Genomic DNA, 23,947 nt, shown 5'->3' on the forward strand with positions numbered 1-23,947 from the left:
ACATATTCTAAACTTTTCTTTTAATCAACAATTTTAGAACAGTAACTTCATTACTTTCATACTATAGATTTTTTAAAAATTTACCTTGACAACCAAACAATAATATTAAACAAGGTTTTGCACACTGTGGAAACTTTTCATAGGAGTCTAGTTGGGGGTTAAGTTTAGAGAAAATGATTTTTAAAATTGCATGAAAGGGTAGACTTTTTTTTTTAAAGTGAGCATGGAACTCATGACATTTTTCCTTAAAATGTGTGCAGTCCTTTGTGTTGTCTTTTAATGCAATAATGGGAGATAAAAGAAAATTAAAAGCTTGGTGTGTATGCTAGCTAAGTCCACTCTTACATTTTTCTAAAATTCATGTTGACTACTTTTAAATTGACCCATATTTCTTAATATTCATCCTAGTAATGAAATTCAGCTTATTTGGCCCATAAAGCTTCAAAATGGTGTGTTGTGCAAGGAAACTTTGTGTACAGATGTGATCCTAACATAGTTGAGCCTCACTGCACAACGTTTGCAAGGATTATCAAGAACTGGCTGTGACATACCCAGGGTACAATCCAGACTAATGAGTGGCTGTGTCACCCCTGCCCTCCACCCTGGGGTGCCCTTTACAGTGCTTTGTTTCGATAGCTTCCAGTCTGGATTGTTCACAAACAGCCTTCAGTATGCTAATCACTCCAAGCTATATCTGTGTGTGTGTGTGTGTGTGTACTGCAGCCTGTGAGTCACACTTAGGCTCTCACCAGCCTGAATTATACCACAGGGTGACCACAACACACTCCAGGCCCCAGATTTTTGCCCCCAGAAATGTATGTCCTGTATTGCCCAGCCCTCTCCTAGACAATACAAATTTATATAAGTCCTTTATTTCATTAGTGGAAATAATGTGCACACATTTTGTTATCCCAAAAGGAGTTTCCCAAACACTTGAATTTAAACACACTGAATTAGATAAAACAATAAAACAAATTTATTAATTACAAAGAGATTGATTAAGTGATGAGGCATAAAAGTCAGAAATGGTTACAAAAAAAAAAGATAAAACACAGCTAATGCCTAACTTAACAAACTATGTTAAATTCAAAGCAACATTTTTCCCACGACATGCTCTCAACTGTCTTACTGGCCTGACTTCTAAGGCCAGGACCCCTTCGTCTGTTTAATGGCTTCTTCCTATTTCCCTTCTCATGCAGTGAATCAATGGACAGAGAGAGAGAGGAGGGGTGCCTTGGGGTGTTTGTCGCTCATTTTTATAGTGTCACTCCCCCCCTTGGAAAACATTTTCAGCTGAGATTCAGGAGACAGAGATTCTAAAGGAAAGGATCTTCCCTGCTGCTCTTCCTCACTTATTGGAACTTTTTGTTTCCCTTCCTGTTTCATGACTCTGTTTACTGCTTATATGCAAACTAAGGAGAGCACACATTCCTTTGTTTGAGACAGACCTGTTTGCCGTCCTCCGTTTGGAACATGTGTTAAGATCACCATTCAGTGGAATCCTATAACTTCATGTACAATGGTGCCACACATATTTCATCAGGACAGTATTAACCAGCAAATTATGAGTTTTCAGATGATATCTTACAATGCATACTTTATACAAAGATTATTACAATAGGGTGTGGACACAGGTATGTTCTGTCACATTGGGGTCATAAAAAAATTAGCTGGAAATGCTGTTGCTCAATGTTACAAGCTGACCCTGTAATCAAATTTGCTTGCCACTTTTAATATAACTTTTAATTCTGATGCCTGACAAACGCACAATAAATATCCTTGCAATTAGCTGTGATGTCAATATAGGGGCCAGCGACTTATGCCCTTTCAGATCCTACTAAATTTGGGAGAAGGTCCAGCACTTTGAGTAGTGCTTTTTTCATTAAATCTGAGGATTCTCTAATTTAACTTCCACTGGAAAAGCTCAATATTTTAATATTTCTTCTGGACCTATTTTTTTCTGTTTTGTCTCTGAAGGGGCATGCAGAGCCTATCTATGGGCTGTGACAGGTAAAGGGCTAACCTGAGTAAAGGCCTTTAGCTTAGGGACACAACAGCTTGCACTGTTTACAAAGACACTGAGCGGGGGCTGGGAACAGCTGGGAGGAAGAAGGATCTTTCGCTAGTACATATCTTCTTCCTCTCTCCACTCTTCCCACTTTTTTTTTTTTTTGCAACTGACCTCTTTAGATAGAGTGAAGGAAGTTCTTCCCTTTCTTCCTGCTGGTCTCACTCCCTTCTGAGTGTTTTTGTCAACAGTTTTTAGTTTTGTTTCTAACTAATTTATTGATCCTGAAGTTTGCTGAAGCTTCTTGCATAGCTTCTCTTTGACTGTAGTGACATCTAATGGTAAGGGAAAGTTGCTTAACTACAATGTCTTTTTTCTGTATGTGTATCAAGCAGGGACTTGTGTGTGTCTTCCCAACAGTATGCTTTTCGGGCAAGACAGGATTGTGGTCTTTTTGTCCCTTCCAGTTTCTCACAAAAGTCTGGTTTGAACACTTACTCTTCAGCAGCAGATATCAGTTGCTTATTCTATTCACTATGCCTTGCTTTGCCTTACTTATGCCTCACCGAAAGTTTCACATGAAAATTTTTCAGTACATCATAAACAGTGTGATAATTTTATATTGTGGCTTGTTTTGATTTTATGGGAAAGCATACTATAGTGTCTTCAAAAGAGACTACAATAATGAAATGGGCCTTTCTGGAAAATTTAAGAACAAAATATTTAATGTTAAATTGTGTTAGCAGTCTTGAGATCACCACATTTTTGAGAAATACGCTAGTAAAATTCTGTTAGCTTTTAGATGGCACAAGCACTCTTTGTTTTCCTCTATTTTGAGGTGCTTTACTAGATTTAAAAAAAATGTTACTTTCAGAACCCATAATAATAATAATTAATAATTAATAAACACTATAGAAAATGCATTAATATTCAGAATTAAGAAATCAGATTTCAGGCACCAAAATATTAATTTAGTTGTAATATTAATATCAATTTTTAATATTTCAATTTTAAATGCTACTTTTAATTTTAGATTGCTATTACATTTGTTGAATGTAATGCATCACGTATAATTTCAGTGAACTATAGAAGGATACCTCTTAACTATCTCCCATTATGAGAAAGCATTACTCATTTCAGACCCAAAGTTCTTTTGTTCCATACAAACTCCATGTTGTACTATTGTTTTACTGTCCATTATTCACATCAGAAATGCAGAATCTTGAAATTACAGTTGTAGAGTTCTTTTGAACAATAAAGACATTTATCCCAGGCTTTTGAAATGTCCTCTGATCATTTCTTATCCCATTTTTGCCTTTCTCACACCTATAAAATCCCATGTTACATGTTTTGGCTTCATCAGGTTGGCATCCCTAAGTTTAAGAACATAAGGAGAACATAAGAACTGCTATACTGCCTCAGACCAATGGTCCATCTAGTCCAGTATTTTGTCTCTGACAGTGGTCAGCAGTAGCACTAGAGCTTCAGGGGAACTGTACAGAACAGGGCAGTTGGAATGATCCACCCCTGTCGTCCCCTTCTGGCAGTCAGATGTTTAGGGTCACGCGAAGGATGTGGTTGCATCCTGACCATCTTGGGTAATAACCATTGATGGATCTACCCACTATGAACCTATCTACTTCCTTTTTTGAACCCAGTTATACTTTTGACCATCACAACATCCCATGGCAATGATTTCCACAGGTTAATTGTGCATTGTGTGAAAAAGTGCTTCCTCTTGTTTGTATTAAAGCGGTAACTTATTAATTTCATTTTGTATTGTGTGGGAAAGGGTAAATAACACTTCTCTATTCCCCTTTTCCTCATTATTCATGATTTTATAGACCTCTACCATATCCCTCCTTAGTCGTCTCTTTGCTAAGCTCAACAGCCCTAATCTTTAGTCTCCCCTGATAGGGAAGCCACTTCCTATCATCCTTGTTTCCCTTCTCTGAACTTTTCCAGTTCCACTATGTCCTTTTGGAGATGGGGCACCAGAACTGGACGCAGTATTCAAGGTACGGGTGCACCATGGACTTATACAGTGGCATGATGATATACCAAATTATGCTAGGTTTCATAGCAATAAAACCATCTTTTTCTTCCGTTTTTTAAAACATTTATTTATTTTCTTATCTTCTCCCACTTGTTGATTTTATTTGAGATTTTATTTTTCCTCTCCTTTTTCAGTTGATGGTAACTGTATTTTAAACTGATGTTGAGGAGTATTATAAAACTTATGGCTTAACAGTAATGCTAATCTCTATCGCTGTTCAGTTATTTGTGACATGGAGATTTGTTTGTATGGATACCTGCACTACCTGCATTTTTACTTCAGAAGTTGTTTTTCTCTGATAAAATTTGCTTCAAAAAATAGTCCAGTTTCTATTCTATGGAAGTCCCTTAGAATTAAAGTTTCTGCTGTTTTGTACTTTTTTCATTGTATCTGGACCCTATAAAACTAGCATTTTGATAATTCTTGTAAATAGTCCAGTTCATAGGTTTTTCATTCTTTATTTCCTCTAAAAAAAGTTTTCTCGACCTAAAAGTTTATGAGCTAATCAAATATCAGCTTTTATACTAAAAAGCTGCATTAAAATTTAATGAGTTTTTACTTTTCCATACTGACCTGCTAGACCTATCTGAAGTGGTTTGCACATTATAAATGTGATCAGGTCATGGTCACTTGTATCTAAGCTACCATTAATTTTAAGTTCTGTGATCAGTTCTTCTTTATCTGACATGGTGAGGACTAAAATAGAATTCCACCATGACGGTTGTAATGCTTTTTTTGACTTAGGAAATTGTCATCTATAATTAGAATTTCAAAGATATTTTAGTAGTGGCAGCATGAAACCTCTGGCATATGTCATTCAAATCAAAGTCTCCCATGATCATGCAGCTTTCTCCCCACCCTGCCCTGCACATTATAGATAGGTGTGTAAGGTGCCAATCATCCTGTTCCCTAGTATGATTTGGTGATCTGTATCAATTCCTCTTGTTTGTTACCTGGGCTCCTAGTATTGGTGGATAGGCAATTCAAGAATTCTCTTCATGTCCTTTGGTTCCTTGATTAAGTTTGTTCTCATCGTCTCTATTTTTGGTAAATAAGTGCACATATCTTCCCTCTTTTTACCCTCCCCTTTTGTTGTTAGCTTAATGCCCTCCTTACTACTTTAGCCAGCCTGTCCCTGAGAAGGTTGATTCCCCTTCTACTGATGTGGAGCCTATCCAGACTATACAGCTCCCTAGCTCCAAAGAAAGTGGACCAGTGTTCCACAAAACTAAATCCCCGCACCACCTAGTTAGTAAGCAGTTCTCTTCCAGAATCCTCTGTTTTCCTTCTCTCATTGGATAGGAAGGATCTCAGAGAAGTTCACCTGGACATTCTTCAACACTCTTCCCAGTTCCCGTAAGTTATCCATTATCTATGAAAGATCTCATGACATAGTGTCATTAGTGCCAATATAAACCATCACCTATGGATCCTTGCCCATTGACTTCAGAAGCCTATCGAATCTTAGGGCTGGTATACACTAACGCTGTAAGTTGATCTAAGTTATGCTAGTTCAGTTATGTAAGTTACACAACTGAAATCAACGTAATTAAGGTCAATTTATAGTGGTGTCTACACTGTGGTATGTCAACGGGATATGCTCTTCTGTCAACATAGCTTCCACCTCTCAGGGAGGTGGATTACAGACATCGATGGGAGAGCGCTCTCCCTTCGACTTAGTGTGTCTTCATCAGACCCGTTAAATCAACACCACTGCATCGATCTCAGTGGTGCCGATTTAGCCGGTAGTGTAGACATAGCCTTAGAGTTATGTCTCATGTCTTGGTTCCAGGAAGGCAGCACACTCTCCTGCTGTCTGTCTGTTCTTTGCAGAATATTTTTTCAATGCTTCTGAGTACTGAAACTGTTTTCCTTGGATAGTTGGAGAACTCATTGTGGGCCAGCTTAATTTTCTTATAGGTAAAGCTGAGCTGGCATCCACAAGTGTGTCCCATAAAGCTCTCCATTCCCTTGGCTCAGCAGAGTGATCCTTTAATCTGTAATGCAGTATGGTTCTTTGTGCCCTCCTCCTTATTAAATACTGCTTGTGAGTCACCTTAAGTTTAATACCCATAGGGACCATCACTCGAAGAAGGTGGTCTGGTTACTTACCTTGTACAGTAACTGGAGTTTTTCTCCTCTACTTTGGATTCTTATTAGGCTAAATTCCATTCTCAGGATCTTTACTTTTTTCTCCAAACACAAGGAGCACAGTGCAGGAACACTCTGGATTTCAGAGGCCTGTTATTGCACCCTAAATGCAATAAATTCCAATTTATGGGTTGCTTGTCCCTTCCCTCGAAAATGTTGTATCCATCTAAGTCTCCTTCTGGGTCTAAGCATGAGTATATTATACTGCATCTAAGCCTAAGCGTGAGTAAAAATCTTTTGCAGGGCACACTAGGTTACAATTCCTAGTGCCCTGTCTTATTAGAAAAATGTTTGTAAACATCAGAATCAGTGCTTAAATTGAAACAGAAAGAAAAGCTCCTTAATATTAGGTTTCAGAGTAATAGCCGTGTTAGTCTGTATTTTTGCAAAAAGAAAAGGAGTACTTGTGGCACCTTAGAGACTAACCAATTTATTTGAGCGTAAGCTTTTGTGAGCTACAGCTCACTTCATCGGATGCATACTGTGGAAAATACAGATGATGTTTTATACACACAAACCATGAAAAAATTACCAGCAGGAGAGTGGGGTGGGGGGAGAGAAAACCTTCTGTAGTGATAATCACCCATTTTTTCATGGTTTGTATAAAACATAAAAACATCGTCTGTATTTTCCACAGTATGCATCCGATGAAGTGAGCTGTAGCTCATGAAAGCTTATGCCCAGATAAATTGGTTAGTCTCTAAGGTGCCACAAGTACTCCTTTTCTCCTTAATATTGTTTTCCAACATTGCATATGTAACCCTTCTGCCCGTCAGAGTTGGCAGCAACAAGGGCCGGGTTCAATATCTAGGGGTTCCATTCCAATAACACAATGCAAACCGGCTCGAGCCCCCACCCAGTGACCTGGGACAAATATATACCACCCCCGCTGGGCGCCTCCAAGAGGCAATACTTCCCCTCTCGCAAGCACATAGTCTGAGTGTAGCAAAAGTCTTTTAATAACAGAGAGAAACAATGTGGCATTATGTTGGGGAAACACCACCAACAGGACTCATAACACAACCCATGAGCAAAAAAAAAAACCCACCCCAGGCAAATTGGGGCATGCCCTTTTCCCTTTAGTTCTTGAGTCCAGCAACCCCAAATCACCCAAAGTCCCAAAAAGTCCAATGACCCAAAAGTCTCTGTCCCTGGTCAGGGCAGCCCCGGAGTTCGAAAGTTTATCTGCGGAGCTTTACCTCCCAACCTGGGTGGAAATGGGACGGGGGTAAGAGGCACCTTACGTGATCTGAAGCTGACCGCCCCATAGCTCCATAGCAGCGCTCCACTCCGCCAGCCGCCCCACAAACTCCTTCGCTCAGCTGCACTCCGCTCCACCAGCCGCCCCACGAACTCCTTCACTCAGCTCCACAGCCCACAAGCAGCTCCTGCCATCCACACACTGCTCCGCGTCGAACTGCTTCACCAGCCGTCCCGCAAACTGCTCCACAATATATCTTCAGGCTCCCCCACTACTTAACACAACACTCAGTGATTTCAGCTCTTAGGTGAATTCAGCTTATAGTAGGGGAGCCCCAGTGCTGGTGCACTGTCAGCCCAAAGTGAGCTCAGCAGCCTATAACTAGACTTCTAATGAAATCAAAATTAGCTCTGATATTCCACAGTGGAGAGAGGAGGAAGTGCAATCAGCATGTAAGGCCCTCACCAAGGGGCCAATGCCACCAAGTATTAATACTTGTCCCCAGCCTCTCTCAGTTCACAGAGTTTTGGAACCCATGACCCTTGCCTAGCGAGTGCTACTTAGTTGATGGTGAATCCCTCCATCATAACAAAAGGCCACGTACAGTTCCAAGCACAGTTCCCATAATCAGGGTAATAACAATTTATTCTTCCTGCCCCAATAACAGAGACACTGGGGATCCCACAGCAGCCAAAGTGACCATTTGGGCAGCTATGGTCTCATTCTAGGCGGGGTGAGTGTGCCTATGCAAATGAGATCAGCCCCTGAAGTTCTTTTCCACAACTTGCCACACCTCACCACCAGATGTCAGGGTGGAGCTCATCCTGACACTGCTTACACATATTTGAAATCTCCAGAAATCTTTAGCAAATTTAAATTAGACTAAATTTTTTTGGTGCAGCACGCCTGCTCAAACCCTAAATGTCTTTCTGTATCAAATTCTTGTAAATGTGCTTCCTGAAGTGTCTTCGCTGGAGCTGGAGGTGTAATTTTGAGCTCGAATAGACATACCCAAGCTCTGATCAAGTGAGTGCTTTTATAGCTACATTGATATATTTTGTGCAAGAGCAGCTGGATGGGCTACCCACCCTGGGTACAATCCCATCCAAGACCCTAGGTATGTAGTTGGAGTGGCTTGCCCATCTTGCAGCTCATGCTGCCAAGGCTACACTTCTATTTTTAGCGCACCAGCTCAATCAGAGCTACCATAGGTATATCTAACCAAGCTAGTAACTACACCTCAAGCTCCAGTGTAGACATGAGTCATTTCGAATCTACTCTTTGTCTTGTAATACTGAACAACAGAAATGTATTACTATTAAATACTATTTAGTGTTTTGTGGTCTGAGTCTCAGTTCATTATGGCTCAATTCAGTGTGACTTGCATTTTTTGTTAATTTCTCCAATTCAGTTATTTATGTTGTGGTTTAGTAATTGCAGTAACTGATGCACTCTTAATTATACAACTTTGTTTTGCCTGAAAATGCTTCCGATGTCATGTTCTTTGTGTGTTAGTCTCATTATGTTTTACATTCTCGGGCAGTGGTGTAGAATTATAACTATGTTGTTAACGTGAGCATTTAATTTTAATCAAAACATTTTTTAAAAAAACGTGTGACAACTTGTTACCTATTAAAACATATTGGCTCATTTGTTTTTATTATATTTGGAAGAAAAACTACTAGTATTAACATGATGATTTAGACTTTTTTTTTTTTTAAGTACTGGAGCTGCTGCAAGAGAGAAAACAGCTGGGTAACACTTTCAACCAGCATCAACTGTAGATCACGGGTTACAGATGGTCTGTTTTCACTATTGTCATTCAGGTTCCTACGTAGAGTGACTACAGAAGAAAAAGCTTTTTGTGGATAGCTAAACAAAAGAAAGAATACAATGTGGACTAGGTACATATGTGTTCACGAGGTGGGAAGTTAAATAAATTATAGAAATTATCAGAATGACTAAACATCTAGCCATGGCTGGCATTTGCAGGAAATTATTTTTGTTTCTGTCATGGCCAGTAGATTTATTTTTGTTTGAAGAAGAACCATCATTCAAAATAAAAGTTAAAGAAAATATTTAAATATTTTAAACATGAGGCCTGTGATCCTACATAGAATGATTCATAAAAAGGTATAACTTTACAACAAGTTTTTAAGCATGGTAAAGCCTAGATCCTTAGGATTTTAAAACGTATGATTTATTTGTATTTTGGTAGTGCCCAGAGGTGCCAAGCAGGATCAGTACCCCATTGTGTTATGACTGTACACACAAAAGACACCATCTCTGCTCCAAAGATTAGAGTCTAAACAGACAAGAAAGACAAAGGCCAAGGGACAGGGATGCAATATACAAGCAAAGTGATCAGTGAGAAGATGCACAACTTCACAGATAAACACATTCGAAGATTTTTAGGCTAGAAGGGACCATTATGATATCTAATCTGACCTCCTGCATAACACAGGTCATAAAATTTCACCCGGTGATTTTTGTGTAGCACAAGAACAATGAGGAGTCTGGTGGCACCTTAAAGACTAACAGATTTATTTGGGCACACTGTTTTGTGGATAAAAAACCCACTTCTTCACATTGGTGCCACCAGACTCCTTGTTGTTTTTGTGGATACAGACTAACATGGCTACCTGCTGTTACTTGTGTGGCACAGAAACTTGTGGTTGAACCAAAGCATATATATTTTAGAAAGACATCCAGTTTTGATTTAAAGACTCCAAGTTATGGAGAATTTACCATGTACCTTGGTAGTTGTTCCAATGCTTAATTACCCTTACTGTCAAAAAACTGCATCTTCTTTTTAAAAATATGTTAGTTAGTTATTTGCCTAGCTAGGTCTTTCCTCACTCACTGCTCCTAGTCAAGTCCTGTCTGTTCCTGTGGACTGGATCTGCCCGGAGGAGATTCTTCTTTGCTTCTCACAGCCCATTTGGGGAGGATGTGGGGAAGGAGGCTAGTGCCCCAGAGGATGTATGTGGAGCAGGTAATACAGGTCAATCATAATTTCAGCCACAATATTCCACAGCTTTGGCTACATGTTGGCATACCTGGCTTCTGTTAGCTGTGGCAAAGCTGGGATCAGGTTTCCAAACCCCCTGCTATGAAACCTGAGACATAGAGTTCATGTAAGTCTGATTGTTTTGTGTTGCCTAACACTTTGGTACTGGCTCATTTATGTTTCCATGTTTCTCGTTTACAGTTTCACCTTCCTTAAGCTTTAAGGTGTGTTGAAGTGGTTTTAATAATAAAAGTGTGTTCTTCCTCAAAGTTTCGTATCTTATTTGCTCTACATTTTACATGTGAAATCCAGGTCCCACATCTTGTGCACACAGTATATATGGATATGCTATTGCAGTGGATTAGCGTCATAGTTTGTGGCCTATTGCTCTAACTCAGGATGTGGAGCGTACAGCACAGTTCAGGGCAGGATGCAAAAGTGGCTGCTGCACTCCCCCAGTAGTGAGTCTGCTGTGTCAGCTTGGTACCCTGGCGTAAATTATAGCCGCCTGAGAGCTGTGCCAAATTATGCCAGCTGCTAACGGCCCCAATGAGCCAATGCAGCAGTTTAGGATTCAGAGATTATAGGGAACCCCCCAGACAAGTCTCTTCTGTCAGCAGGAAGGAGTGGACTGGCATGAGAGCCTTTATGCCAACTTTACACCACCAGAGGATCCTTCTACATGGGAGAGAGCCTTTTCTAGTCAGTTACATTGGCTTTATGATTGCTTATGCTGGCATTGGGGACACAATGTATCTGTAGTTTATTGACATCAAAGATCTACAAATTTAAAGAAAGTTCAGTATTTTGCATTTTAGTATTCAGTATAGTTGCTGGATGGCCCAAATAAATAGGATAATGGATACTTCATCACATTCGTAATTTAAGCGGCTTTTCTTGCTGTTGCTTCTTTCAAAGCCTGTAGACCTGCTGCAGCATGCTGTCTCTGTTGGATTTGGTGTAATGCCTGGACATGCAGTCTGCTGATACAGTCACACCTGTTATTTAAGAATGCTGAATCCTGCACATAAGAGAAATAATCAATATTATTTTATTCCATTTGGGATATAAAATGAAAATTTAAAAAACTCTTTCCAAAACATTGGATAACATTGGAAATAAGACTTGACTTATTCTTATAGTTGCGCTCCAGCACTCTTCATGGACATTACATCACCCATACCATACATGGCAAGCTGCATGGACACTCTTCAAAGACACCATAATAGAAGCTCAACTTAAATGTATACCCCAAATTAAAAAAACACAATAAGAGAACTAAAAAAGAGCCACCATGGCTTAACAACCATGTAAAAGAAGCAGCGAGAGATAAAAAAGTATCTTTTAAAAAATGGAAGTCAAATCCTAATGAGGTAAATAGAAAGGAGCATAAACACTGCCAAATTAAATGTAAAAATGTAATAAGAAAAGCCTAAAAGGAGTTTGAAGAACAGCTAGCCAAAAACTCTCAAGGTAATAACAAAATGTTTTTTAAGTACATCAGAAGCAGGAAGCCTGCTAAACAATCAGTGGGGCCCCTGGACGATCGAGATACAAAAGGAGCCCTTAAAGATGATAAAGTCATAGTGGAGAAACTAAATGAATTCTTTGCTTCAGTCTTCTGGCTGAGGATGTTAGGGAGATTCCCAAACCTGAGCCGACTTTTGTAGGTGACAAATCTGAGGAATTGTCACAGATTGATGTGACACTAGAGGAGGTTTTGGAATTAATTGATAAACTTAACAGTAACAAGTCACCGGGACCAGATGGCATTCACCCAAGAGTTCTGAAAGAACTCAAATGTGAAACTGTGGAACTATTAACTATGGTTTGTAACCTGTCCTTTAAATCAGCTACTGTACCCAATGACTGGAAGATAGCTAATGTAACGCCAATATTTAAGAAGGACTCTAGAGATGATCCCGGCAATTACAGACCGGTAAGTCTAACGTCAGTACTGGGCAAATTAGTTGAAACAATAGTAAAGAATAAAATTGTCAGACACAGAAGAACATAAATAGTTGTGCAAAATTCAACATGGTTTCTGCAAAGGGAGATCATGTCTTACTAATTTATTAGAGTTCTTTGAGGGAGTCAACAAACGTGTGGACAAGGGGGATCCAGTGGACATAGTGTACTTAGATTTCCAGAAAGCCTTTGACAAGGTCCCTCACCAAAGGCTCTTACATAAATTAAGTTGTCATGGGATAAGAGGAAAGATCCTTTCGTGGTTTGAGAACTGGTTAAAAGATAGAGAAGAAAGGGTAGGAATAAACGGTAAATTTTCAGAATGGAGAGGGGTAACTAGTGGTATTCCCCAAGGGTCAGTCCTAGGACCAATCCTATTCAACCTGTTCATAAATGATCTGGAGAAAGGGATAAACAGCGAGGTGGCAAAGTTTGCAGATGATACAAAACTGCTCAAGATAGTTAAGACCAAATCAGACTGTGAAGAACTTCAAAAAGATCTCACAAAATTAAGTGATTGGGCAACAAAATGGCAAATTAATTTTAATGTGGATAAATGTAAAGTAATGCACATTGGAAAAAATAACCCCAACTATACATACAATATGATGTGGTCTAATTTAGCTACAACTAATCAGGAGAAAGATCTTGGAGTCATCATGGATAGTTCTCTGAAGACGTCCACGCAGTGTGCAGCGGCAGTCAAAAAAGCAAACGTGATGTTAGGAATCATTAAAGGGACAGAGAATAAGAAGAGAATATCTTGTTGCCCTTATATAAATCCATAGTATGCCCACATCTTGAATATTGTGTACAGATGTGGTCCCCTCATCTCAAAAAGGATATACTGGCATTAGAAAAGGTTCAGAAAAGGGCAACTAAAATGATAAGGGGTTTGGAACAGGTCCCATACGAGGAGAGATTAAAGAGTCTAGGACTATTCAGCTTGGAAAAGAGGAGACTAAGGGGGGATATGATATAGGTATATAAAATCATGAGTGGTGTGGAGAAAGTAAATAAGGTAAATTGACTTGTTCCCATAATATAAGAACTCGAAGCCACCAAATGAAATTAATGGGTAACTGGTTTAAAACAAATAAAAGGAAGTTCTTCACTCAGCGCATAGTCAACCTGTGGAACTCCTTGCCTGAGGAGGTTGTGAAGGCTAGGATTATAACAGGGTTTAAAAGAGAACTGGATAAATTCATGAAGGTTAAGTCCATTAATGGCTATTAGCCAGGATGGGTAAGGAATGGTGTCCCTAGCCTCTGTTTGTCAGAGGGTGGAGATGGATGGCAGGAGAGAGATCACTAGATCATTACCTGTTAGGTTCATTCCCTCTGAGGCACCTGGCATTGGCCACTGTTGGTAGACAGGGTACTGGGTTGGATGGACCTTTGGTCTGACCCAGTATGGCCATTCTTATGTTCTTATGTGGGATTCCAAATTGGAATTGGAATGTGTTATGCATATGTTCAGTAGAGGACAAGGAACATGAATCTGACGTCAAAGCAAGAGGAAACCACTGGAGGAATGTGAAGAAGGGGATAGAAATTGATCAAGGAGGATGATAGGCACACTTATTCCTGAAATTGTTTTATGTGAAAGCAAAGGGCTTAATATAATAATAATTATTAATAACTAATAAAGTCGGTTTGTTTCAGTCTAGATGTACTCAGAACATCTTGGATAAATGCCTGTACATGTTTTAATTCAAATAAGTGTAATTTCTTACATTTAAAGTAATTCACTTTATTTTATTACTTGTCTCCAATTTCATGAACTCTTCATATGACTAGTTGATGAAATATGCACAATAGTTTTATACTCTTAAAAAGAAGTTTTACCTTTAGAAAGCAGTGAGCAGATAGACTTATTTCTAGAATCATTAATTCTGAAGATGACTGTAATGCTATCCAACAGTGTTCAAAGCTGTTGGTTTAGTAATATAAAGAAGCAGGAAAAGGTCTAATCATTAACTCATCGGCTGTGCTATGCTCTTGACATAATGTTCTGTAACCTTGGCACTTGATGTGCGCTTTAGTATTTGAAAGCAGGAATCAACATGATAGCATTACCACACTCTGTATAGTCAACCTCCCATACTTTTTCTGCTTATTCAGATGAATTTCATGCAATGTAGCATGTTGATTACATTTTGTTAAGGTATTTTTCCTGTTGTCTTTTTTCTGTTCTGTGTGATTTGGCTTAAGATGCAGACTGTTGCTGCAATGTCACAGAAACAGAAAGATGTAGTTATATCTAAGTATTGAGAGGGACAAATTAGGTGAAGGTTTCAGAGTAGCAGCTGTGTTAGTCTGTATCCGCAAAAAGAACAGGAGTACTTGTGGCACCTTAGAGACTAACAAATTTATTTGAGCATAAGCTGTCGTGGGCTACATCTGATGAAGTGGGCTGTAGCCCATGAAAGCTTATGCTCAAATAAATTTGTTAGTCTCAAAATTAGGTGAAGTAATATCTTGTATTGGACTGACTTCTGCGGGTGAAAGGTATAAGCTTTTGAGCTACACAGAGCTCTTCTTCAGGTCTGGGGAAGGAAATCAGAGTTGTCTGAACTCTCTGATTTCCTTCCCCAGTTCTGAAGAAGAGCTCTGTGTGGCTCAGAAGCTTGTACCTTACACAAGCAGATGTTAGTGCAATAAAAGATAATACCTCACCTTCTTTGTCTCTCTTACATCTTGGGACCAGCACAGCTACAACAACATTGCAAATATTTGAAAATGATTGTTCTTATTTGCATATCTTTACTCAGTTACACAGAATTTTAAAAGTGGATAGTCATGTTAGTTACCAGATAATTTATCTGATCATGCATAAAGTTGGCACTTAGTTGCCATTTGAGCTGATACAGAAGTTGGTATTCTGCATTGTCATTTTGCTGCATTTCCTCTTATTTAATTTGCCCTAAAATTGGTTCCTTAGTGTCTATATATTGAACTCTGATTTACCCTTTTATTGTAAGATTTAAAAGGTCAGTGCAAGAAAGGTTCATGTCCTCGCTTCTTGTAAATGTTATCACATGGAATGCCTATGCTCAGCATTGCGAGTGAGCATTGAAAATAGTAATTTCATTAATTGTTTGGGAAATATGTTCCTGAGACTTACTGGACTGACCTGTAAATGCTTTAAAATAATTTATCTATCCTAGATGTGTAGAGAAAGAGTGTGTGTTAGGTGGGTAAAAATACATACTAGACAACCAAATGAGAGTAAAAGAGGAATTGTCTTTCTGTGAACTCTTCCCATCCTGAGTTTTTAAGCTTTTATTTGTACACTTACAAATTATACATGTTGCAAAAGTAAGGTTATTTTGAAATATTAAGTTATCTAATATATTTTAAGAATCTTGTATGTTTTCTGACCTGTCTAAATTTATATTTAGATCACTAATTTTGGAATAAGATGAAAAATCTGAGTATGTTTACCTGCATTTTGTAGTTTCAGATATGTCTTTCTTTTTGCAGGTGAACAGACATTTTGAAAAACATACAGCAGTAATTTTATTTGTGGCTGATTCTTGAAGAGCTTGGCAGCAAACTGCGTGGTAACATTCTCTGAACTTCAGCTCTAATGTCTCTTATGGACAAACACAAAGTGAAGCGGCAACGCCTAGATCGCATATTTGAAGGTTAGATACTGCAATCTAAAACGTGACTGCGTTAACCAATTTTATGAATTAATGATCTTCCTGGGGGTTGGAACTGTGTTTCTTACAGTAATTAAACTTCTTTTTAATTAGTCAGGGCTTTTCATGATAGACTCACAATCACTGACTGACTGGCTGAGATTATCATAACTGCACATCTATTCTTTTGAGATGAAAGCCATATAACCTACATCTAGTGCTTGAGCGCCAATGTTATTGTTGTGCATTAAAGGCAGTCCATTACCAGCTTGATATTTTAGTAAATTCTGTACAAACCTTGCAAAAGGATAGATCTTATAGTGTGAACCAGCAGGTTCTTTTTACTTTGAGTGCTAAGACATGCTTGTTAAGGAGGGTGGTTTCTTTGATGTTCTTCTACAGGTTAAATTCAAATAAATTCAAGAAACTGTCTGATTCTTCAGATAGCACAGGATGTGAAATATATTTTAAATGATCAGTACTAGAAAAAAGAGCCAGCCTGTCATTTGGAAGGATTTTAGTCAATTGGATCAGGCAGTCTATCTCATGCCACAAATAATTTATTCTTATATAATGTCTGAGACTACACTGGTGTTTTGTGCTTTTTGATTCACATCAGAATAGGTTGGGAGAAAATTTGTGCAGTGGTTTTATATGAAATACCTATAAACAGAAAAATCCAAAAAGATGAGGGATGCTTGAATTTTTATGTTAAAAATGTTAACCTCTCTTTGAGGCACAAGTAGTTTCCCACATCTTTATGGTTACAGAAATTCAGTTTTGCTTTTCAAAACATCAGAGTTGTATTTTGAAAACTTGAGGTACTGCATGTATCTTGGGGTTTGTCAGTGGATCATTTTTGAGAGTTGAATTTTCTATGTGCTGTTCACTATCCATGCAATTTTGTGAATTATAGTGAATAGTGGGACAGAAGAGAAAGTAAATGTGGCCCTATTAAGATTCAGTAGCTAAATGCACAGAGTTTTACATCTTTGTCAGGGACATGCTGGCGTTCTATAGAACTACTTAAATATTTAACATTTTGCAAAAATGTGTAAGATGTTTTACAGAGTTCAAGAAACTGTTGTTACACAGCTGTTTAAAGATTGTTCATCTTCATTGTCAGCTTTCTTCCTTATCAGTTCCAATGTGCTTATTTGTTTTCTCTATTATATTTATTTCTAAATATCTGATATTTTCATATTATTTTTTAAACTCTTATTTATTTTTCACTGTCAAATCCACTTAAGTGTAGGATAATGTCTCTAGTTATTGCTGTTGTAGCTATGTGACATTTCAAACGTTGTTTTTGTAACATGCTAATTTTAATGTACTTTTGCATTGGTGTCAGACAGTACTTGGAGAAGAAATGTTCTCTAAAATGATAGAATAGTAGTGTTCTAGTTGTAGATTTGTATGTGACAAAAATAGTTTACAGGTCTTCAGTTTTGGGGGAGGGACAACAGTGGATTTAATTTTGTGGGCCTGATTTTCAAAATTAGATGCTCACAATTTGTAAAATGGCATGCTGTGTTCTCTTGAATAACTTTTCAAAACAGTGATGGTATTAATATGTACTTGGTCATTCCAGTTTATATGCTGTTTTATAAATTACTGTTATATCTCTAAATGACAGAACTGGAATACTGTCGGTTTAAAAAGCCAAAGAATTAAAGTTAAACTCTGGCCTTTTACCCACTGCATTGTAATTATGAATGCCATTTAGACGTACATGTATAATTGTGTGCAGTCTGAGTAGCCTCTGTTGGAAACCTTTAGGTGTTGACTCACATTACAGAATTGTGAGGTAACATTTAGCAGTTTCTTCCTAGAAGATAAATGGATATTTAAGGATGTGAAAGATTAATTAGTTACCAATTATATTGTCCTTTGTCCCCCTCTTCCATGAAACTGGCTTCTGCACGGAATAGTTGAAAATAGTATACATTTGGCAAAACAGTTGGAAGAGTGTCACAGTGCAAAAATAAAATATGTTCATTTTTGTGTAATTTGGAAAATTTTAAATATGTTTCTTGGCTTCTTGTAGGCTAGTTAGCTCTAATTAGGCTATTATTGTACTGTATATTGTAACAACTGTAAACAGTGCAGTATATTTGCTTACATTCTAAAACTGTCCATTGCTGGAGTGTCACAATGATATGCCAGTTTTGGCAAGATATTTTTAGTTTGCTGGGAACTCAACAGACCATGGTGGGAGGCAGCTGGAGGTGACTGGGTCTAGGAGAGGGGATCTGTAGTCTTTGGGTCTCCTGTCTGGAGCCTGGTTCATAGATTGATAGATTACAAGGCCAGAAGGGACTATGGTGATAATCTAGTCTGACCTCTGTATAACACAGGCCATAGAACTTCCCCAGAAGAATTTCAAGAGCAGATCTTTTAGAAAAACATCCAATCTTGATTTATAAATGATCAGTGATGGAGAATCCACCATGACCCTTGATAAGTTGTTTCAGCGGTTAAGTACTCTCACTGTTAGAAATTTGCCTTACTGCCAGTCCGAATTTGTCTAATTTCATCTTCCAGCCTCTGGAACATGTTATACCGTTCTCTGCTAGATTGAAGAGCCCTTTATTAAATATTTGTTCCCCATGTAGTTGCCTATATACTGTAATCAAATCTCCCCTTAACGTACTCTTTATTATGCTAAATAGATTGAGCTCCTTGTGTCTGTCGACATAAGGCATGTTTCCCACTCCTTGTAATAATTCCTGTGGCTCTTCTTTGAACGTGCTGCAATTTATCAATACTCTACTCTTCTTGAATGATGGGCACCTGAAGTTAAAAACATTCCCTATCCAGGCTTTTTTCTTGTGCATCTATGGAACAGTGTGTGGCATCTTCCTTATGAGTAATAAGCATCAGACTTGCCAAATACCAAATGTTCTCTAAAAATTAACCACTGATGGAGACTATTTGAGCTGCTTATATTATGAACCACCAACTGGAGATGTGAAGCTAGGACCTAGGCCAGTATCTTTGTCCAGATTGATGAGAGAGAGAGAGAGAGAGAGAGAGAGAGAGAGAGAGAGAGAGATGCCTCTGATTATCAAAAATCAGATTCATTCATATAGTTTAATTTGGTTGACTAAAATTAGGCACCTAAGTACATAACTAGATACATGAATAAAAGTGGGATGATTTTTCAAAGGTGCTGAGTGTTCATACCTCTTACTCACTTCTACAGAAGCTGCAGATGGGTTAGCACTTTTGAAAAACAGACAACTTATTTAGGTTACCCAGTATGCACCGAGCTGCCCAACTTGAGGCATCCAAATTTGCAAATGTTTGCTTATGGGAATTACTTTATTTACTGTGTGTAGCTGAGAAAGCATCCAACCTTAAATGAGTGTAAGTTAATATGTATTAATGATGGAATAATGGTAAATTTGCAGATATTTTTCTTAGGGAACTCCTTTTATATATGCTCCACCTCAAATCAAAGCAGAATTGCTAAAATTTGTACAGTAAGATACCAAAATAAATAAATTAAAAGTTTTGAAAAAGGAAATCTACTATACAATTTACTTCATTTACTTTTCCACCTTTTCTTAAATCAGTTTTGATCACTTGAACATTTTTATATTCTGTGGAATAAGAATAGGTTTTACAGAATCAAGGTAGTTATTTAACGTGTGTACTGACTAGGTTTTCTAGTTTGTAAATTCACACAGATTATTATAAAATAAATGAAAAAACAAAATGTGTAGACAATTTGCAAGTTAGATTAAAACTTCATACTGGAAAGTGATCACGGTGTTACACATTGACAGATATTATTCTTGTGAATTTGCGTTGCATATTTAGTAAATGTCATTTTCCTGAAAACGTTACGGTGGAATGTTTAGTTGTGATGCTCTTTGACTGAGTAACTGGCGAAGCTTTACTGAAAGATCAGGGCAGCAGGGGGAGCTAGAAGATTCCTAATATTTTATTGTTTTTTTCCAAGTGAAAGTTGCTCCTCCATGTGAAGTACCAATTAACCTACACAAAAATGCCATCTTGTAAACTTAAATGTCCTTAGTTAATAAATAAGTAAAAATTCTGAACTGGAAAAATGTCCCTTTCCTCCAGCAACCCAATACAAATTAAATTGGAAATCAGACAGTAAAAGCTGCAGAAATCTTTCCCTGTAGAATAGCCATCAAATCCTTCGACTGTAACTAATGAAGATATTTGAGGCAATCTGAATTTTCTGTAGATAAGCCAATCTGAATTTTCAATGAATAACCCAGTTTCAGGTTCAAGCCCACTTGTGATCAAGTTACTCTAAAAGTAAACTGTGTAAACTAATAGTTTTTTCCACTCTGATGTCACACTGCTTTCAGAGCACTTTGGAGCAACTCCAAACTGTTTTCCTAGATTCATTTCCCCGTAAGAATCTGTAAATATGTTAAAAGAAAAGGAGTACTTGTGGCACCTTAGAGACTAACCAATTTATTTGAGCATGAGCTTTCGTGAGCTACAGCTCACTTCATCGGATGCATACCGTGGAAACTGCAGAAGACATTATATACACACAGAGACCATGAAACAATACCTCCTCCCACCCCACTGTGCTGCTGGTAATAGCTTATCTAAAGTGATCATCAGGTTGGGCCATTTCCAGCACAAATCCAGGTTTTCTCACCCTCCGCCCCCCCCCCCCCCCAAACTCACTCTCCTGCTGGTAATAGCCCATCCAAAAGCTATTACCAGCAGGAGAGTGAGTTTGTGCGGGGGCGGGGGGGGGGCAGAGGGTGAGAAGACCTGGATTTGTGCTGAAAATGGCCCACCTTGATTATCATGCACATTGTAGGGAGAGTGGTCACTTTGGATAAGCTATTACCAGCAGGAGAGTGAGTTTGTGTGTGTGTGGGGGGGGGGGGGGCGGAGGGTGAGAAAACCTGGATTTGTGCTGGAAATGGCCCAACTTGATGATCACTTTAGATAAGCTATTACCAGCAGGACAGTGGGGTGGGATGAGGTATTGTTTCATGGTCTCTGTGTGTATATAATGTCTTCTGCAGTTTCCACGGTATACATCCGATGAAGTGAGCTGTAGCTCACGAAAGCTCATGCTCAAATAAATTGGTTAGTGTCTAAGGTGCCACAAGTACTCCTTTTCTTTTTGCGAATACAGACTAACACAGCTGTTACTCTGAAACCTGTAAATATGTTGTCATTAAACTTAGACAAAATAAGCATCATAAAATGCCCAGTTGAATTCAGATTGCCGCAAAGAGATTCAGAGCAATAAACTCAGGTAAAGCATATTTTGGAATTCTTAATACAATGAGTATGCTATTAGTATGAGTAGGCTGAGAACAGAATGGTAAAATAGTTTTAGTTTGTTCATTAGTGAGCATTTACCTTTCCTCATGCTCTTCTTTCTTCCCAGTCCAAACATTATATATATAATGGTACTGTTTAAGTGCATGAGCATGTGATTTTCGATTGTGTTCTTAATATGCAGTATCTAGTCACATTTCACAGAGAAAGATGGTTTCATCACCCTTTTGGATGAAGATTGCCTCTTTAAATCGGTTTTGTAATTTGAATCTTCATTAAGTGCCACCTCAAGAGAGATTTAGAATTTGCAAATAGTTAAGCTATTACAAAGTTGCTAACTTATTACAAGTTGCATTGCTACTAGTATGAAAAGAAAATTGGCTTAAATGGCCATTTTGCCCAAAATGGTGCTGAACAGCATCCCTTAATGGAAAGAAAAGTATTGTTTTAACAAGAAAACATAGAAAAACATTAAAGGAAAAAGCCAAAATGAACATTGCATATTCTGAGAAGATTTCTCTTTTACTGAAACATTCAAATTGTTGGTTTAGGTTGCAGAAGTTTTAAAGAAAAAATGAAGAGCAAAGATTGTGTATGTATATCAATCAGCTTACATATTATGTACTGTACAATATATTAATTAGTATATATTTATATTTTGAAGAAAATATCCTAAGTTGTAGTAGTTAAAGGGAAACTTTTTTTCAGCTATGATATAATCAGAGGACTAGATTTTATAGTTATGATATAATGAAATATAGTTTTTAAGTGTTTTAAAACTCATTCATAAAACCAGCAGCTCTCTGTTCATTTTATTTCTCTTTATAAGAGTAGGTTATTAAGCTCCTCCTGCAGACAGGACAGTAGAAAAGTCTGTACTCAATAGTCTTTTTGGTTCTCAAGAAAAAAAAGATGGGAGAGGACTATTTGAGACTTAAAATTCTTAAAATAAATTGTTCAGAACACTGAAGCTGAAAATGGAAACATCTTGGTAACTGTCTCCAGAGGGGGACTTCCTATCCTCTATATATCTCAAGGAGTTATTCCCCTCTTCTCATGGCTGATAGACCTGGTTCTGCCCACAAAGTTTTAGCAGATTGAACACCCATTGTAGGCTACTTTATCAGAAGAAATGAAATTTTTGGTAAATTCATATAAAGTGCCCTATTTTGTGATTGCTACTGCTTCAAATAAGCTTGTTTCTCAAAAGTACCTGATATAGATGAGTTACAACAGCAGCAAAGATGGCTTTAGCACTGGAGACTTTTAAACTGGTGACTCGGTGAATACTTGGAGACATGCTAACTAACTGCATTAGGAAATCAAAAAAATGCAGATGTGGATAGAAGAGGGAAGAATGGGAAAGACTGATTTCCTCTAATCCTATCAGATTTTTTGAGGCAGACATTTTAAATATTTGATGACAGAATACAAAGAAATATAAATTAACACTGCACTTATCATGAATTTAAAAGAATAAGCGGAAGCATGATTGATCAAAGTGCCACACTATCAAGATCTTTAGTTTTAGCCACTTATATACATTTAAATAATGGAATTTTATTAAAATGCCAATAAGATATTTTCCCCTGAAATTTTATTACTGTTTCTCATTCTCCATTGACTCACTCTTCTCTTTTTTTTTTTTGTGAAGATTGAATCAATCACACCCATGTGTTTTCTGGGTATCAAATACCACATAGGCAGGTGTTATTTAGTTTGCACAACATGTGCCAGCTGCACTTTTTATTTTTTTTCCAGTTTATCTAACCTGCAGATGGTCATGTTTGCCTCTTTCTGTTTAGTGCTCTGCGAACTCCCATGGTTGTTCCCTAAGTGTTGTTCGGCACTTGCATGTGAGCACGATCAATTTATCAAACTCAAATAATTTAGTAACAGTTACTTCTGCTTGCAATAAACAAAAGCAGCTGCACTCTAGCTATCCTTGTCTGCATGAATGCATAGATCATAAAAGGCTTTTCTGACAATCACCACAAAAGTTCAGAATATCAAACTGGAATTTAGGCATGTAAGTCAGACTGGTGAGGCTGTGATGTTTAGAAACAGGATAATAATGCAAAGAACGAATTAGTTACCATAGTAACTGCTTTGTTTTAATAATTTGGTGGGGCAGTGAATAGAGGGAGCTCGAATAGAAGTAGTAGGAATTTTAATTACATGTTGTGCAGTGTGAGTGGCTTTGTTCATTAATATTGAAATTCATTTGATTTTTATAGTGAATTGAAGAATAGGTCTGAATTTTACTTTGAAAATGCACTAATCATGATTTATTACTTTTTTCCCCCTTGGAAAAATATGATCATATTTTGCACTTAATTATCGCAATTTAGATTATTGATTTCTTAAAAATAAAACATGCCTAGCACACTCTGTTATAAGATTGTCTTAAACTGTACATGCTGTGATTTGTTGCTTGGCAGTTCTTGGCAGCCTAGCAACTCATGTAGTGCCTACACTTAAATGGCATATTTTCATAGATTACTGTTTCTGGACTATAGCAGTGATGGTCCCTTTTCCTCTCCACTTTTTTTCTTTTGCACCTATGAGTTTCAAAGACAACCGCAGAAGCTCACATAAAGATGTTGCCTGCATAATTG

At 37.8% G+C, this 23,947-nt stretch overlaps 1 protein-coding gene across 4 annotated transcripts in view; it reads left to right on the top strand.

The window, feature by feature from the left end:
- CTBP1 (C-terminal binding protein 1) overlaps positions 1-23,947 on the top strand; it is a 431,872-nt gene that overhangs the window by 105,870 nt on the left and 302,055 nt on the right. For 3 of the 4 annotated variants that reach the window (XM_084626461.1, XM_084626458.1, XM_084626459.1), the window contains one exon: positions 15,880-16,043. In XM_084626461.1, coding sequence (XP_084482587.1) covers positions 15,986-16,043 — 58 coding nt within the window. In that variant the 5' untranslated portion in view covers positions 15,880-15,985. Of the gene's footprint in view, positions 1-15,879; positions 16,044-23,947 lie in introns of those variants that run through there. The other variant, XM_084626450.1, reaches the window with a different exon arrangement.

Source organism: Lepidochelys olivacea (assembly GCF_965140295.1).
Source record: "Lepidochelys olivacea isolate rLepOli2 genome assembly, chromosome: 4".
Classification (NCBI taxonomy): domain Eukaryota; kingdom Metazoa; phylum Chordata; order Testudines; family Cheloniidae; genus Lepidochelys; species Lepidochelys olivacea.